The sequence below is a fragment of the Arvicola amphibius genome, chromosome 7, assembly GCF_903992535.2.
Source record: "Arvicola amphibius chromosome 7, mArvAmp1.2, whole genome shotgun sequence".
NCBI lineage: Eukaryota > Metazoa > Chordata > Mammalia > Rodentia > Cricetidae > Arvicola > Arvicola amphibius.
Genome location: NC_052053.1, coordinates 89694900 through 89712424, shown reverse-complemented (window position 1 = coordinate 89712424; position 17525 = coordinate 89694900). Strand labels below are relative to the sequence as shown.

Sequence of the window (17525 nt, the reverse complement as noted above, 5' to 3'; positions counted from 1 at the left end):
ACTTGTGAGAGCTGCTTTACGCTCACCTAAACACTAATGTTTAAGGCTACTTTTTAAAAGCCTCGGTTGAAAGATGGAACTGTTCATTTTTATTCCTAGCTTGGGTTTTTAAAGGTTTTGTCTTTAGTGTTGTGTTGATAGAGAAGGTTGAAGTGAATATTTTGCTATTCTAAATAGAGACAGGCAATTCCAGAGCAGGAACTGTTCATATCTTACTCTAACATAATTTTTTTGGTTGAGATTGGTTTGGGAAAGTTAGGCTTAAGGATGGGAGTAAAAGCCATGTTTCTTAAGACAAAGAGTATGTGAATTTTTAATAAGCCCCATGGAATCATTGATGGTGATTTATGCCATTGGTGAGGACCACTGTGCCAGGAACTCATAATTCATCTCATTCTTTTTACTAAAGGGTTCACTCTTCATTCAAACACATATAGGAAGAGATTAAATAAGCAGTGTCCTCTCCTCCTTAAAGAAATGGAGATATGTCAGTTCTTCCTGATTTTCCTGCCATTTTCCCACTACAGCCTCACGTTTTTCTTCTTCCTTTGGGGGCTGCATTATTGTGTTTTGTGGATTTGGTCTTCCTTTCCTTGAAAAGAGGTACGTTGCTAATGTTGTATATCAAAGACCCAGGTCTGTGCTTCCACCTCAAGTCTTCATCCATGACCCTGGATTCCAGACTTCTTTAAACTCCAAAGACAGAAAGCAGCTAAGCCACTTAGTGCTTCTTGGAGAACCTTGATGACAACTCTTATAACAGAGAGTTCTGTGTTCCCCATAGCAAGTAAACTGTCCTTTACAGATTGCCAGATTGCCTGACTTCTAGACTATTATTTGGGGTTTTCTATCTGTTTGCTGTGTCAAATTTCTGTGGCTCATAGAGTTTTTTTCTTTTCTTCCCCTCTCTCCTTTCCTTCATTCTTTCTTCCATTTCTTTCCTCCTCCCTCCCCTCCTTCATTTCACCATACTGTTTGAGTTGTCTTAGATGAAGCAGACACATAAGACTCAAACCCACTGCCTCAGTTTACCTTTACTCCAAAGAAATTAGGAAACAAATTGTTTTTTTAAAAGTGTGTTTATTTATAGTTTGGCTGAATGCAGGAGATGTGAAAATTTTTCCCAGCATGCCTGTGGCCATATGACAAGTTATTGAAAACCATAAGACAAATGTTCCCACACATGTGAGAGAATCTGTGAGACAGGTACACCCAGTGGGAAAGACACTTTGGTCAAGGCAGCTACTATTCTATGCACATGATCTTTTTAAAATTCACATTTGAACCAAGCAAAGTGATCACTGTTTTTGAAACAGAAAAGAAACTTGGGTTTTGTGTCACCTTATGTGCCTATCCATTTCTATCTCATTAGAAGGGTACGTACTCTGATAGGTGTTAGGCATATCGTATCATTTATTTGGAGGTCAGTTTGAAGCATCCACTTCCACGTGGCTGCTAAACATTTCAGTTTTTTGGTGAAAGAAAGGCATAGCCAGACTTGCTGGAGAGAAGCCCAGCTGATTGTCTTTGGATTCTTTTCTCCCATGAGGGCTTCAGGAGAGGATCAAGTTCACAGTTCTTCACAGTTTTATTATTCACTACTGGGGACTCAGATGAGGTTACTGAGTTGCAGGGGGATTGATTCTTGGGTAGCTGGCTCTCTCTTCTGGTGGAGGAAGAACCTACCCCGACCTTCTTTGTTTTGCCATCATAGGTTATTGCAGGAAGAGGGGGCAAGCAGACATCTTTAGCGCTGTTGGTTCTCACCTCTCCTCACCTTTGCTAATGGGCCAGTGGCAGAGGATCTCCAACAGCCAGCCCAGAACCCAAGCAGAAAGACAGACTCAACTGCTAAGGGGGGATGACAGAGTCCCACTGTAAAAGTTCCAATGTACAGACATTGGAATGAGCAGTTAGCTGCCCTTCAGTCGGACACACTGAAGGAGAAGAAAGGCCCTGGTGGTAGCACGGTAGTAAACAGATTTTCCACCAGAAATGTCTCCTCTGAATCTTACATTCTGGTCTCTAAATAAGCTTGAAAATTAGCAACTTTTGTGCTCCCCCACCCCCCCCCTCTCTCTCGGTGTGTGTGTGTGTGTGTGTGTGTGTGTGTGTGTGTGTGTGTGTGTGTGTGTGTGTGTGTATCTATCGCTGTCTCCTCCCTTCCTCCCTCATTCCTTCATCATGGATGATTGGGATTTGATTTTTCAGGCTGGCAGAAGCACTTTATTATCAGAGCCTTCTCCCCAGCTCTATCTTTTCTCTATCATTGCTTATTTTCATACTATATCACAAATCTATATTTTTTGCTTTCCTTTCTTCACTATTTTCTTAGAGTATTTGATCATTTTGTCTTATGTTGAATTAAGATGTTTTTAATTAAATGGCTGTTTTGGAGTGCTTATAGTAAGTCAGTATTATTTGGAAAACTTGATATTATTATATAGGGTATAGTCTCTCTTGCTCTCTTCCCTTTCGTCTTCCTTTCTTTTCTACTTAAACAGACAGCTATATATTAAAAACACTCTTCACACTAATCCAAAATTTCTCCAGATGTTTCTCTGAGTTTAAACATTGTTGTCTATAATTTTTCTTTGTTTGCAGCCATATTTGAGACCAAACTGCAGTCTCACAAACAAATCAATTTGAATTAATTTGCCAAGTGAAGTTAACGAGGCACTGTGTGAATTCAAGGAGCACCAAGCTCTTGCATTCCCTGGGGTGACTTCTTCGCTGGGATTTTTTGAACATTGGTCCACATTACAGTGCTGTATACATCTGAACTTTGAATCTTACAAGTGATGCATGGCTGTTAATGGGCACATTCTTTAAAGTCTTGGGACTGCTATAATGCTAAACAAATAGGTGTGGACACAGTTCTTAATCACTATCTCCATAGGGAGAGGTATTACTCAAACCATGTACTCTGATGCTCTCCCAGGCTAGTCTGGGCTCCAAATTCCAAAGACACAGAACTGTGAAGAACAACAAATTAGGGAAATTGTATTTCACAAATATTCTTTGAAGACTCTCCAACCTTACAAATGCCTTCTCTCAAATAATAAGTAATCTATTTTTGTAAACTTTCTTGCCAGAAACTACTTTGTGATTATGTACAAGGTTTGGCAGACCTCTCAAAGGAGGTGTGTCAATGGTAACATAAACACTACACATAATATTTGTGTCCTTGGTAGACTCCCTCAGACTATAGTGAGAAAATGGCAAAGTAGGTTTTTCAAAGAGATCAAATTTCTGAGTCCTAGGTAAGCTCCCAAGGGACATAAGGAACCTATACTCTATGCCCTGATTATGTTCATTTAAAAATACTGAGCAAGGGAAAATTAGAATAGAAAATAAAACTAGAAAAATGCCCTGAATCGTATTTTGTATATATAAAAAAAAATGTGTCTCTTAAACTTGGGATTTATAACTACAATTTGTCATGCTTCATTTGACAGAAAATTTGAAAATATTTAACCATATTAAATAAAGAACCCAACGCTGCCTGAGGATTAACCCAGGTTCGTTTAAACATATCCTAACAAACTAATATAAATTCCCTCTAGCTGATTATAGCAAATGGATAGACAATGAGATTGTTATAAACTTCTAGGCACAATGATGGATTTTCTTCCTGAACTGGACAACATAAGGAAAACTATAAGGAAATGTCATTAAGGTTGATCAGTTCTATAGTAACTTTCAGAGTGTTGCTATGTAGAAAGCACTACAGTTTATGTGGGAGAAAGCACAAATAATAAAAGTAGCATTTATTACCTCATGGTTTCTATAGGTCATATTATGGTAACAGCTTAGGCAGGTGGTTCTCACTCAAACACATGATCAATTGTAGCTGGACTTTCTGCTGGGACTCTAGTCCTCTGGAGACTTCCTCATGCATGGGAGATTGATTATCCCTCAAAAGGATAGGGGGCTCGTTGACTTTATCTCCTATTTCTTCCTCACTGCTCAATTCTTTACCTTGTCCACCTCTTTATAAACTTTCTTATAAAACACACTTAAGTGTCTTTGTGACTACATCCTCATTGTAGGAGAAATCCCTGGAAGGAAGGGAGAATCTCAGTGCTCTTTAACAGCTTAAGTTCTAAGATTAACACTGTTGCTTCCACCACGCCCCACTCTTTGGTCTGTATGCATAGAATTTGATCATCTCCTTTCATTTTCACTGACAATGAACATAATCATTTTAATATCAGAATTTCTTTTTAATAGCATAAATCTTCATTGATTCTTTAGGAATTTCACATCATGCACCCCAATCCTGCTCACCTCCCAGTTCTTCCATATTCATCCCTCACCCTACAGAACCCCCAAAGCTACTCACCCAATTAATTAAAAATGAAAAAAGCAAAAAGCCCCACCTCACTCCTCTATCTTTTCTGCCTCTCCAACACCTCTTTGTTCATCCAAGTGGCACTGGTAGATGTGGTGTGTCATACACTACATCCCTTTGTCCAGTCAGCCCTACCTGCGAATGTTCATTGCAATGAGTCATTGGTCTGGTTCAAGGCCCCTGACACACCATCCTCACTGGACCCTCACTGAAGCTCCTCTCTGATATCCTGCTGTTGTCCCAAGTCAAGGAGATCCTGTGGCTGTCATTCTGCAGGACCCGTCCCTTCACATGCTCCATCAGGTCACAGATGGATGTCCTACTCTTTAGACTCATGTTTTTGGGACCAGGGAGATGGCTCAGTGATTAAGAGCACTATCTGCTCTCCCAGAGGACTCAGATTCAATTTCCAGCCCCCACTTGGCAGCTGACAACTGTCTGTAACTTCAGTTCCAAGGGATTCGATACTCTCACACAGATACACATGCAGGTATAGCACCAATGACCACGAAAAAGTCCTTAAAAATAAAGATCATGTCTTTAATCCAGTCTACTTTTAAGTTTTGAAAATCGAGCTCTGCCTCTTGGAGAAACAAATTACAATAAATTTAAAGACATGATAAAGCCACACCACAATCTTCCCACTTCGCAAAAAAAGAAAGAAAAAAATCTCAATGACTAAAATAAGTGTACAAAAGATAGAGTTGTTACATCTTCCTGTTGACACAAAGCTAAGAGAGATACCTCCTACAAAACCCAAAAGAAATCCAGAGGGAAACATTTTCTTATCATGTTTGAAAGCTGTTAGGAAACAAAAAGAGAATAAATTTACTGGGATGTAATTAAAGTCCTGCTTTGAAGTTCAAAACTTGCATTGCATGAATGCAAAATTGACTAATATTTATGGGAGACAATTCAGCTGGGAACCATCTTCAGTTTCAGTTGGTAATAAAGCAAATGGTAAATAGTGGTTGCTTAGGCAAATTATGCACACCTGACCCTAACCAGGATGTATGCAGGCAACACATGGGGTGGAAACAGTGACATTTAGATCGTGGAAGGGACATGCAGCTGGTCCTATACTTACAATAGTTCAACTTGCAGTTTTTGCTTAATTTTATGATGATGTGAAAGCAATACACATTCAAAAGCAAACATGCTTTGAATTTTTACCCTTTTGTAAACTAGAAATGTGCGATAATATACTCTATTTTGGTATGAAAGGCATCTAGAGGTAGTTCCCAGTTAGATATGTAATAATGTAGGAGAAATAATACATATTCTAGAGTATATAGCTTAGCTATATCAAGTGTATTTTAAGATTTCAATTACTTTTTTACTTATAATGTGTTTTTCATAATACAATGCTATCATAAATAGAGCACTATCAGCATTCACTTTTAGGCATGAGCTTCAAGGCCAGTCTCTGCTATATTTTGAATTTTGAATGTCCCCAACATCTTTATATTAAATGATTGGTCATCAGGATGTCTCCATTAGAGGCAGGGAAACCATTAAGAGGTTTTAGAGTCAGAGCAATCCTGAGGAAAAAGGGTAATGCTGGAGAGATGAGCATGTTTGATATGAAATCATACTTCAGAACCATAGTATATAAAAAAAAGTACTGCCACAAAAACAAGCATCAACATCAATAGGCTAGAATACAAGCTGCACACAAAAGCCCATGCAATTAGAGGCATTTTAATTTTTTAACTTTTTAAATTGATTTTATTGAGCTAGACATTTTTCTCTGCTCCCTTCCTTTCCTCTTCTCTTCCCTTTAACCCTCTTGCCACTTCAAGCCTCTCCCATGGTCCCCATGACCCGAATTTACTCAGGAGATCTTGTCTTTTTCTTTTTCCTATGTAGATTAAATCCATGTATGTCTCTCATTGTAACACGAATGGGGCCTGCTTATTGGGGTTTCTGTCCCGCCCAGTACCACATAGCCGGCAAGCCCCAAAGAAAATCACACAGAGATCTCTATAAATTATAAAGTTGATTGGCCCATTAGGTCAGGCTACTTATTAGATCTTGTAGCTTATATTAACCCATTATTCTTATCTATTTTAGTCATATGGCTCGGTACCTTTTTCAGCTGGCAGATCACATCCTACTTCTTCAGTGATCTGCACAGGACTGGGAGGAATCAACTTCATCCTTCCCAGAATTCTCCTGTTCTCATTGCATCATTTTTACTTCCTGTCTGGTTTTCCCACCTATACTTTCTGCCTGGCCAATCAGTGTTTATTTAAAACATGATTGACAGAATATAGTCAATTCTCCCACACCACCTCATTGTTGTCTAGGTTCTCTGGGATTGTAATTTGTGGGCTGGTTTTCTTTCCTTTATGTCTAAAAGCCACTATGAGTGAGTACTTATGATATTTGTTTTTCTGTGTCTAGGTTATTTGATGTTTTCTAGATTCATCCATTTGCCTGCAAATTTCAAGATGTCATCATTTTTTTCTGCTGTGTGGTACTCCATTGTGTAAATGTACCACATTTTCTTTATCCATTCTTCAGTTGAGGGGCATTTAGGTTTTTTCAGGTTCTGGGTACGACAAACAATGCTGCTATGAACGTAGTGGAGCACATGTCTTTGTGGTACGATTGAGCATTTTGACAAAAATCCCAAAAGTACACACTGAAAAAAAGATCACCATCAACAAATGTATTGGGAAAATTATATATCCACATATGAAAAATGAAATTCAACCCTCTTCTCTCACCATGCACTAAAATTAACTCCATATGAATCAAAGACCCCCATACAAAGTAAGAAATCCTGAAAGGTCTAGAAGAAAAGGTAGTAAACACACTAAAACATAAAAACACAAATACAGGCTTTGTGAATAGGACTCTGTGCACTCAGGAATTAGCACCAACAATTGACAAATGGGACTTTGAGAACCTTATGAACGATCCTTAGATCTCTGAAAGCACAGCTTGAAGTGGGCTATGCCTGGTATCTCTAGATTCCCTCTTTTGGTTTCCTGGCTAGTAAAGGAACAATTTTGTTCCATCATGTATTCTTGATATCTCTCCAGAACTCCAAAGCAAATATCATCATCTAACCTTGGCCTGCATCTTCTAAAATGGCGAGCCAAAATATGCCTTCTCCACTTTTAAATTAATCACTTCCGGTATTTTATTATAGTCACAGCAACCTGAGAAATATCATCTAAAAGACCTCTGCTTATAAGCCCTATTGATTCCATTATATCTAAACAGATGTATATGACATGAATTTTTATAATATTACAGATATAGACATTTGCATAGCATTATTATTTTAAATTTATTTTATTTTTAATTGAGTGTATATGTGTGTATATCCATGAGTGTGTGCACATGAGTACAAGTGCCAATGGAGATCAAAAGGGTATCAAATTCTCAGAGCTTGAGTTATACACCATTTGTTGTAAGCAGTCTGATATATGTGCTGGGTACCACGCTCAGGTCTTTAGCAAAAGCAAAAGATTTATTTAACTGTTAAGCCATCTTTCCAGCCCCAGTGTGACATTCTTTTCCTGAGGATGAGAATTTTACTATGTGGTACCAAGTAAAATTGTTCTCCCAATACTTCTGCCTCTCCTCTGAATGATATGGGAACAACACACAAGCATGTTTGTGTGAACAGAATTTGTAAATCTAATATTCTAGCATTCTGGCTTTAAAAGCATTGATTGTCATACCCTTGGCACAGCAATGGCAAAAGGAGGGTAAATAGGAACAACAGAAACCAACAAGCCAAAAGAGTGGCAGGATGCTCATGCAGAAGGCAGACACACGTGAGTGCGTAGATCACGATGATAGATAAGGCTGAAGATACCGCTGTGGCTTTTGCCACAAGGAAGGCATGAGTGGTAAGAGGAAAATAGGAGCTGAGGTTGGAATCTTGAATGGGCATATGTCAAATGGCTGAAGGGAACGTGATAAAACTAATTTTGATAAGGACATATAGAAATGTTCTGTATTAAGTTCTTTACAGGGAAGTAATTTTCATTGAATTCACCTCTTTTCAGTTTAACACTTCAGAATCTGGTACTTGTTTGAAACAACAGAAATGAAGTTCTGTATCTAGGATTTGTATGGTGCACACATTGAAAATTGCTTCCTATTACATCCCTCAGTTAATTCTCAACACAATTCTACATTATGAATATTGCAACAGTAACATTTTACATGTAAAGAAACTGAAATTTAAAGATGTGGTAATACATAAGCTTTCTAGAAAGGAGAGATACAGATCCAGAGAACTTACTAGTATATCCTCAGTGTGCATTTAAGAAAAATGACAGGAATGAAGAGTGAGGAAAGTAAATATTGCATCCAGATTATGTTTCATTAACTGATAGTATGTCAGTTTTGTGACTGGCTCTTAAATGAGAAGTTAATACTATGAAACCCAGCAATACTGAAAACATTCTATTCAAATTCCTTCAGAACATTGTCTTTGACTGTGGGAGGGAATGAAGAGGTTGCAGTCATCTGGACTTCATTTTATTAATCCAACATTGATTCAAAACACTCTTGATACATTCATGAAGTAGGAAAGAACTTTAGAAGAAAGACGCTTCAGGCTGACGGCCGAGGATGGAGAAATTACGGAAAGTGATAATATATGTCCTAATTATTGCATCAGATTTCTTCAGCATCATAATATTCCAATAAAAAATAGCCCCTTGATTTATTTTTAGCATATGAAAGAACCATTCAGAGTTAACATATGTGCATGAAAAACGTGTTTTCAGACAGCAGCAGATGGCAAGGAATAAGGACTGGGCCACTTGGAGAGCTAGATATAGAATCGCACCTTTGCCCGAATATCTCAGCTTCTTTTGTAAAGGGAGAAAGAAACCTGCCGTGTTCAGAAGAAGTGAGCTCTGTCAGTCGTGCCAGGGTCTACCTAGGTAATCTACATGATGATTTATCTTGTTCTTCAGGAAAGGTAGTTCTCCACGGCTGAAGAAGCTAGTAGAGTGGATGTACAAAAAAATTCCCTTAGTTAATAATGCCCACGTGCTCTGGGTCCTTAAATTTCACTTCCTCCATCTGATCAGTTTTGTTTTAAGAGATGAATTTCTTTGTCTTGACACACTAAATGATCAAGGCTCACAGCATACAAATAGTTCCTTTTCTGCAGCCTAAAGGTGTGTCGTGAGGATTAATGAGATGGTGTTTATAATTGCATTCTGAGTTCTTTGGTTGAAAGGCACTTTATAAACATAAGATATTAGCTCTTTGTTGAGGTCCATCCATCCTTTACAAGTGATTGAACATTTTAGAAGCCCTTTGGGCAGTACACTTACCCATTTGACTCTTAAGAAAGCTGTTTGGGGAAAGCTCTAGGAATGTGGCCAGAGCCACACTCAAAGAGTTCCCTGGTGCTTTTTTTTCAGTGTTATATATTTATTTGAAACTCACAAAGTGTTCCTTGGGGGACACGCGCATGGCTAGAAACTGTGAACTGCCCTGCAACGGAAGCTACCAGCATCGATTTTTCTTTTGCCACCAGCTGTAGTCCATATCCTCAGTCGCCGACTATTCATTAGGCTCAAGCTCTCATTTCTTTACTGTTGACAGAACAATAAAGAAAACTTTTCTTTCCTCATTCCAGAGTTCAAAACAAAATGCCAAAATACCTCTGGCATTAATTTTATGCAGGTGAATGTTGTTACAGTTATTCCTATCAGCATGGCTACGTGCTTGACAACACTTCAGATGGTATTAATAGTCTACTTGCAGAAAAGCATTTTATGCCAGTCTGGTGCAAATTGCCAGAACCTTTAAGATACTCCACCTCAACTCAGTAGCACTATATCATCATTACCTGTGGCTGGACCAAGAAGACACATTTGTCAGTGCCTGAATTGCTCTTTTCCTTTCAGTGGTTTTAGAAACCCACTTTGCTTTGGAAATGGAGTTAGCTGAATATATTTTAGAAAATACAGAAATATAGACAGCAAGAGCTGGAGATGCAGAGGGACATTTGCGATGTTTTTACTTGTTTTATGATCAGTTGTTCTTGGTGAGTCCCAATGGGATATAGTCATCTTTTGAATGACAATTGATAAAGTTTGAACAACATGGGCACAAACCCTAGCACTAGTGTGCTTTCTTTGGATCACAGGAGAAATAAGTTTTATTAATATTATTCTCACAAATAAATTTAGTGTTTTCTATGTATCAGGGATTCTGTATATTCTACCCCCTGTATGTCAGCGTTAAGTCATATGGTGAACTGAAACAGGAAGAGTCTAATGATAAGTGACTTCCCCAAAGACATAGGGCTAATAAATGGTAAATTTACAACTCTAAAACAGGTATATCTAATTCCATAGCTTAAACTTTGACACTGTATTGATTAGAGCTTTCTTTAAAAAATTAACATGACTCCTAACAAAGTAGCCCATGTTTGGGCCAAAGTGCTAGACATACTACTTTCTGTTCTATGTAAGAATTTGCTTTTTGTATTCATTCAGTTATCCAGTTGAAGGATATTTTTATGTTTATTATTATTTTATCTTATGTTTATTTATTGGGATGATTAGCAAATTTAAAGTCCTCATCTTAAAAGGATATTGATACAAGCTGGGGACCAAATGGAAAGCCAGCATGCTTCCCTCACCTTACCTTACTCTGACTCCATTACTTTCATCCTCAGAGGGTTAATCCCAAAGTGAGAACTGTGAGGTAGTTCTAGATGATGCTCAGTGCTAGGTGTATGAACCAGTTGGGCTTTAGTGATTTGACTCAGAGCCTTCTGCTCTCCACAATGTTATAATTTCACAGTGCATTTTGGACATGTCTCCAGAAGTAGAACCACTTGATATTAATGTTAGTGACTGTTGGAAACCAATTGTATAAAAATCTCAATACCTTGTCAAGAGTGACAGAATAAACATATGCAAATTCTATTTCAGGTAGGCTAAAACATAACTATTTGTTTTCCTAAAATTCCATTCTATATAAATGCCAGGTTCATATAATTAGCTTAAGTACTTATTTTAAGACTTCCTTATATAATTGATGGGTTTCTGTTTATAACTCATGTTTCTGTCAAATTAGTAATGTATATGTTTTATTTGAAGTACATTCTGACTTAATGTCCATAAGGCCATTCTATCCTGAGTATAACATAATTTTTGCTAAATAATCAATTTATCTCTTAACTGTCTATATTAGTTGTTATATGACATGTACAACTTAGTATCATTGTGTACTTATTAACAATGTATATGAATTTAAAGAGGTTTGTGCAACTATCAGAATAATCCTCTGTATGGCTTCTTATATAAAGATCTGCCCTTCCATCAATCTATGGAATGGGGTTCAGGGCATATGATCTCATTCACTTGCACGTGTTTCTTAAACAGATTTTACTAGTGTTTTAGATAAATTAAAATAAAAGCCAATGAGAACATGAACAGAGACTAAGAACTGTGTTAATGTTCTGACTTAAATCGATGTGCTTTTCCAAATGGCCTTCCATCTCTCTCAACTTTTAACAGTGTGCTAGATCACTGTCCTAGGGGCCAGATGGTAGCAGTCTGGCACGTAAGACCTAAAACCATGCTTCTAAATGTCTTTAAAGCTGAGGTGGAGAAGAATGGACTCTTGCTTTATACTTTCAGAGAGGTCCTACATTGATTCCAGCTGTGCTTTTCTCCATTGGGTACCTCAGAGCTTCCTCTCTTCCCAGCCTTTACTGTGTCCCTACATGATTTCCTTCGCAGCTTTATAGTTAAAGGGGGATGAATCATGGGATGATGGGCTCTTCGGGAGAGCTAAGAACACTATCTATTTGGAGAAAGTAAATCAATATAGCCTGTCAATTAATTAACTTGGTATCTAGACACCACTGACAATTTGGAACTTTTTGTTGTTATTTCTGCAGTTGCCCTTCGTGTTAGTAAGAGTTCCCATTTTATATTTCTTTTGACTTCACTATTTCATTCCAGGGAGTAGAGTAAAAAATCAGCACTGTGTTTGGTCATGGAGTCCACACTGATGATTAATATAGAAAACTCAAAGCAGCAAAATTTATCAAAGGTGAACCCAGCACAATTGATTGTCATTCCTCACTGTGGCATCTCATTGTGCTGTGGTACCTTACAGTCTATACCTTAGCTGTCACCTGCTGGGTTAGGTGTGCTGGTTTTTTGCAGAAAAGTACCCCTTTCTATGAAAACACTGGAGAAGTTACTCAATTTATTTTGGACTAATAAAATACAAAATAACATTTGTCCTCCAAAGACAACAATCATCACAATCAATAATTGGAGTTATATGGAACCGTTAAGCCAGTGTCCTTCACGATGGTCGTATTGGGACAGCTGCTGCACTTAGAGAAAAGCTTTAAATTATCCATGAAAATCCAAAACTGTTGATTATTCAGCTCCCTTTATCTACATATTTCCCCAATAAGTTTTTGTTTGTATGGTAGTCCCAGGCAACAACCCAAGGTCTTGAGTTGCTGGATAAGAAAGTCTCCAATGAACTACAACTGCCCTTTGATATGTTGGTATGCTATAATTTATGTAGGCAGACAGACATCTGCATTGTGGGCTGGAAGCATATCTATAGTTGCTTCTAATGAGCCATTCTTTGTTTGTTTAAATTCCAGAACAGGAAAGAAGACTCAAATGTTTAGAATAATGTCTTCATTAGAGAAGACTAAGGGGAACAACCAGCCTCTGATAGTATGACCCAATTTCAATTGGATTCCCTTATCTTCCCCCTCCAAGCCCAGCAAGCAGGTTCTAATTGTCACATGAGACATCTTCTCAGCCGGTGATAACTGCTTCATTGCAGTGGCTCTGTGACTGAAGTACGATGGCTCACTTCTATTTACTTGGTCTGATACTATGCTACAGCCTCAAATTCACTCTGGCTTCCAGGCTTCTCGGTACTTTGCTCCCGAGCCACCTCTTTCAAAATTTTTATTGCCTTTTTAAAATATTAGTAATTTGGAATGGAGTTCCCTAAATTTTAATATGGGGCTCTGAACCAAACATGATGAATTACAGTGCACTGGTTTTTACTAAATCAATGTGAGGTTGGCTGATGAGCTAAAACAGTTCCCAAAGCACGCCTTCATTATTTTGTTATCGGAAGCATATTCATTAGGGGTGTAAATCCACACCACCACTTTCCAAGTATCGCCTAATTAGAAGAACCACCCAGGAGTGGTAATAGCAGTTAGAAAAGGAATAGGGGCCACGCCATCAGTTAAACACAGTGTTTGAGCCTGAAAATAATTTGATATTTTATGCTTGGTAGAAATATTCCTAACAGGCTTTTTTGAATAGATTCATGTTCAAGATGACCGTTTGACAGAATAGAAAGAGGGGGGAAGGGAGAGAAAGAGAATGAACAACTGAGCCAGCATGTTCTAGCACTAATAAAATGTAAGTGCTTAAAACCCTATAAATGCTATATAGCAGTATAACTTCCCTTGCCTGAAGTTAAGTTCTCTGTGGGTTCCATCTGCTTAAAATGCGCAACAGAAAAGATGGAGGTCTACTGTGCCACCTGTACGACTCTGCCAGTTTCACATAAGTACAGTAATATCAGAGTTTTCTTTTGGAGTAAGAAATCTCCCTTTAACCCAAGCTCTAGGGGGTGAAACTGGGGAGCTACCGTAAGTCAACGCTAATCAGAAATACAGAGCCTTATCTCAGAAAACCAAACCAACCAGACAAACAAAAGAATGTAACAAAACCCTGAAAGTGTTTTTTGGCCAGTCTCCCATGGCTAGCAGGGATTCAATCATTATCTCTGGTGCCTTTTTCTAGAATCCAGACCTTGCAAGTCCAGATGTTTGAGAGGAGCAGAAGGGCACTTTGCTCCTAAATGAATCCCATTGGGAAAACAGTGACCAAGGAGCTGTATGCTACCTTTTCATCGTGCCATTGACGTGGTAGGGGTAGTAGAATTATTCAACTCAATGAGATCATTGAATTTCACTGGGACCAAGTCAGTGGTAGATGGAAGAAGGAGGGGATTGGGGGAACATGTAATGAGATTTCCGTAAATAGCCCAACCGCTTACAGATCTATATCCCAAATCACGTGACCAAAACATGATGGAGCACTGCACAGTTGAGATCAATCTGACCTCAGGCTCGTCCTCCAGTGGGCAGAGCGACTTCAACTCCACCTCTACTAAAGATAAATTGATATCTATCTCTAAAAAACCTTCATAAAACGAACTGAACACCTAGGATGTTTTTTAATGACCTATTGACTTTTCAGATTGTTCTTTAAGCTGTTTTTTAAACTTTAAAGGCAACACTGATAATGAACGCCTCCAAATGGTAAAACAGAAAATCCCCTTCAAATATAACCGGCCTGTAGAGGAGTGGCTGCAGGAGAAAGGTAACGGTCGTTAAAACTTTCCTTCTAAAATCATTCGATTCTAAACCCTCATTCTTAAAGCCTGCACATAAATGTTCCTTAAATGATAATCGCCTGCTGCGTAAATGACTGTTTTAATTTTCATTATAATTTGTGTCAGCTTCCACCTGCCATATGTTGATAAATCATGCAATAATACATCGCCATTAAAACACAGTTAAAGGGACTAACATCTAGCCTGCTGCCCGCATGACAGCCACAGACAACGAATTCCAGAAAACTCTTTAAAGAGAGAGAGAGAGAGAGAGAGAGAGAGAGAGAGAGAGAGAGAGAGAGAGAGGGAGAGAGAGAGAACTGGATCGTGGCAATTTAACCACTGCATGACTTTATTCGTTAATTTGTTTTAAATTAGCTCTCCACCAAAGCTTTCTAAAGAATTTTCAAAAGAACCTATTAAACTTACATCTTGAGGCTGTTTTGGCTTTACTGTCTATAGCATGGTTAACCAAAAACAAAACAAAACAAAACAAATCAAAAATCTTTGATCAGCTCTTGTAACTTAAACTGCTTAAAACAGATGCTATACAGGAAGCAGTATGTGTTAACATTTGTTTCTAAACAAAAAGGCTGAGAAAGAACAGATTTTGCCTCTAAACTCAAACCATCAGAGGCGAAAGTTTCTAGGAGAGCTTAATTACATTCCTGTTGCTGCAGGAGGCTAAAACAAAACAAACTTGTTTTACACTTTGGTGGTGCGATACCCTCGTGCATTCCTACGATGTTTTATGCAACGAAGTGTAAGTTGTTAAGGCAATGAGTTGGTAAGGGAAAAGTCTCGTGAAAAGCAAAGCAGCAAGTTCTGATTTGCTGACAGAACAACCACTCCGTGAATAAACAAGGGCAGCAGTTAGGAATCCTGGCAGAATTTTCTATGAGGTTTCTTTTGCTTACGAGATACCCAGTTATCTTTCGATGAAGCCAATTTTCTTATCTCCAAGAAAATCAGAAGTTCTGTTCTTTCTTGAGACAGTATAATCCAGCTCTTGCCTCGAGATCTAAAAGAACACTGTAAATTTTGCAGAGATTTGACTGAGTTACATATAATTGGGGCTATTATGTAATATACAAGCACCAAGACAAAAGACACTTGTATGTGATTTTTAGCTGGGCGAAAACATTCAGACATTTAGACATAGAAAATTCTTAACAAATCTTAACTGCGTGCCCTGTTTTCAACAAATGTGGTCTAATTAAAAATAAATTAAGAATAACTCTAAAAAGCAAATAATTTTGATTGTAATCAACAGCTCATAAAGTCCCTTTAACATTAAAGACAACAACTGCCTCACTTTTAAGACAGAGAACTAGATGCATGTCGGAGTCTCATGTGCCTGAGAGAACTTTTGTGTTTCTTTCAATTTTATGTTAATAGTATTTTGTTTTATACCATTGCCTTTTGAAGTCTAAGTTTAATAGCATGCCAGGCATTTTCATTTGTACAACCCATTATAAAGCAGTTAGTAGGCTTTTAGTTTTCCTTCTGATAGCTTCATTATCAGCTGGCTTCCGTGTAAATAGAAGATCTTGTACACATGTTGAGTGCTGGGATGGGAAAGGGTGGTCGGGGTGGGGGTGTCTTGGCTTCTTTATTCAATATATATGTATGTATGTATAGTATGTACATGTTATTGGACAACTTATTGCAAACTGCAAGATTATCTTTCCTACTGTTTTCCCTGAAATTGCTCTTTATGTAATCTGGGTGAGTAGTATCTCTTCTCTTTACCTCTTCCTCTGTCTAGCTAACTCCACTTTCAAATGGAATAGAAAATTTGCACTGAAAGACCTTGTTTGTGAAGATGAGTATATAGAAAGGGTAAATAGATAAATAGGACGATTAGACAGGTACATTTAGAAGTACATGGAGTGTTTCTTTGGAGTTACTTCTGTCATTGGGGAGGAGAGCTGGGTCACAGCATTCCCAAGTCAGTTTGCTGGCTGGCTGCTATTGACTGACTTTCTGACCTTAGACAATCCACTTAACCTCATTGTGTCTCAGATTTCCCATATGAGGAGAGGAGAAATAATACTGCCTATTCCCCCAGGGTATTCTGAGATTTAATTAATTAGTCTTTGTGCAACACTGACTAGAGACGTGCAGAGATTTAATCTAAGCCTGTGTGAACTTGGTGTTAAAATGAAACAAAAATATTGGCTTCCAAAAAGATGTGCATCTAAAATGAGATAAACAGTTACAGGCTAGGAATACTGCACTGGTGTTATCAAATTTCATGTTATTGCTAGTAGAACAACTCTCAGATTCCAAAAACATAGGCATATATATTTATAGCACACATTTATTCAAATACATATGTATAATGATATTTTTATTCTAAAAATTACACATTATCAATAACAACAATGAGAATGATTTCAGGCATAGATTTTGAAGCACCTTGGGCAAATGTGAAAAAGAAAAAAAAAACCACAGAAACTTCTCCTGTCAGTTCTTTCATAAGGAGAAGGTACTGAAACTGTTTCCCCATTATTCATGATCTCCTGTGCAGCTAAAGAGAGATGAGGTAGTGGCAGGAAGACATGGGAGGAGACAGAGTGCTCTCTTCCTTCAGTGATTTCTAGTTTTGTCCTTAACCATGTAGGAAAAGTGCAGAGGGCTAGGAGAAGGTTGTGAAACAAAAGGAAAAAGATCTAGCCTATCAAGCAAAAAAGCTAACCGAAACCCAAATGCACTTCCTATGGCATGAAGAGAAATTGAAACTTGGACAGCCCCCCTTCTCTGTCTCACC

The 17525-nt window shown here is 38.1% G+C and overlaps 1 protein-coding gene across 1 annotated transcript in view; it reads left to right on the top strand.

Moving 5' to 3' along the window:
• The window catches only part of Nrxn3 (neurexin 3), a 1492393-nt gene that overhangs the window by 1340456 nt on the left and 134412 nt on the right, over nucleotides 1–17525 (top strand). Inside the window, 1 exon segment of the mRNA XM_038336206.1 lies at nucleotides 14650–14739. Within this exon segment, the coding sequence (XP_038192134.1) occupies nucleotides 14650–14739 (90 nt within the window).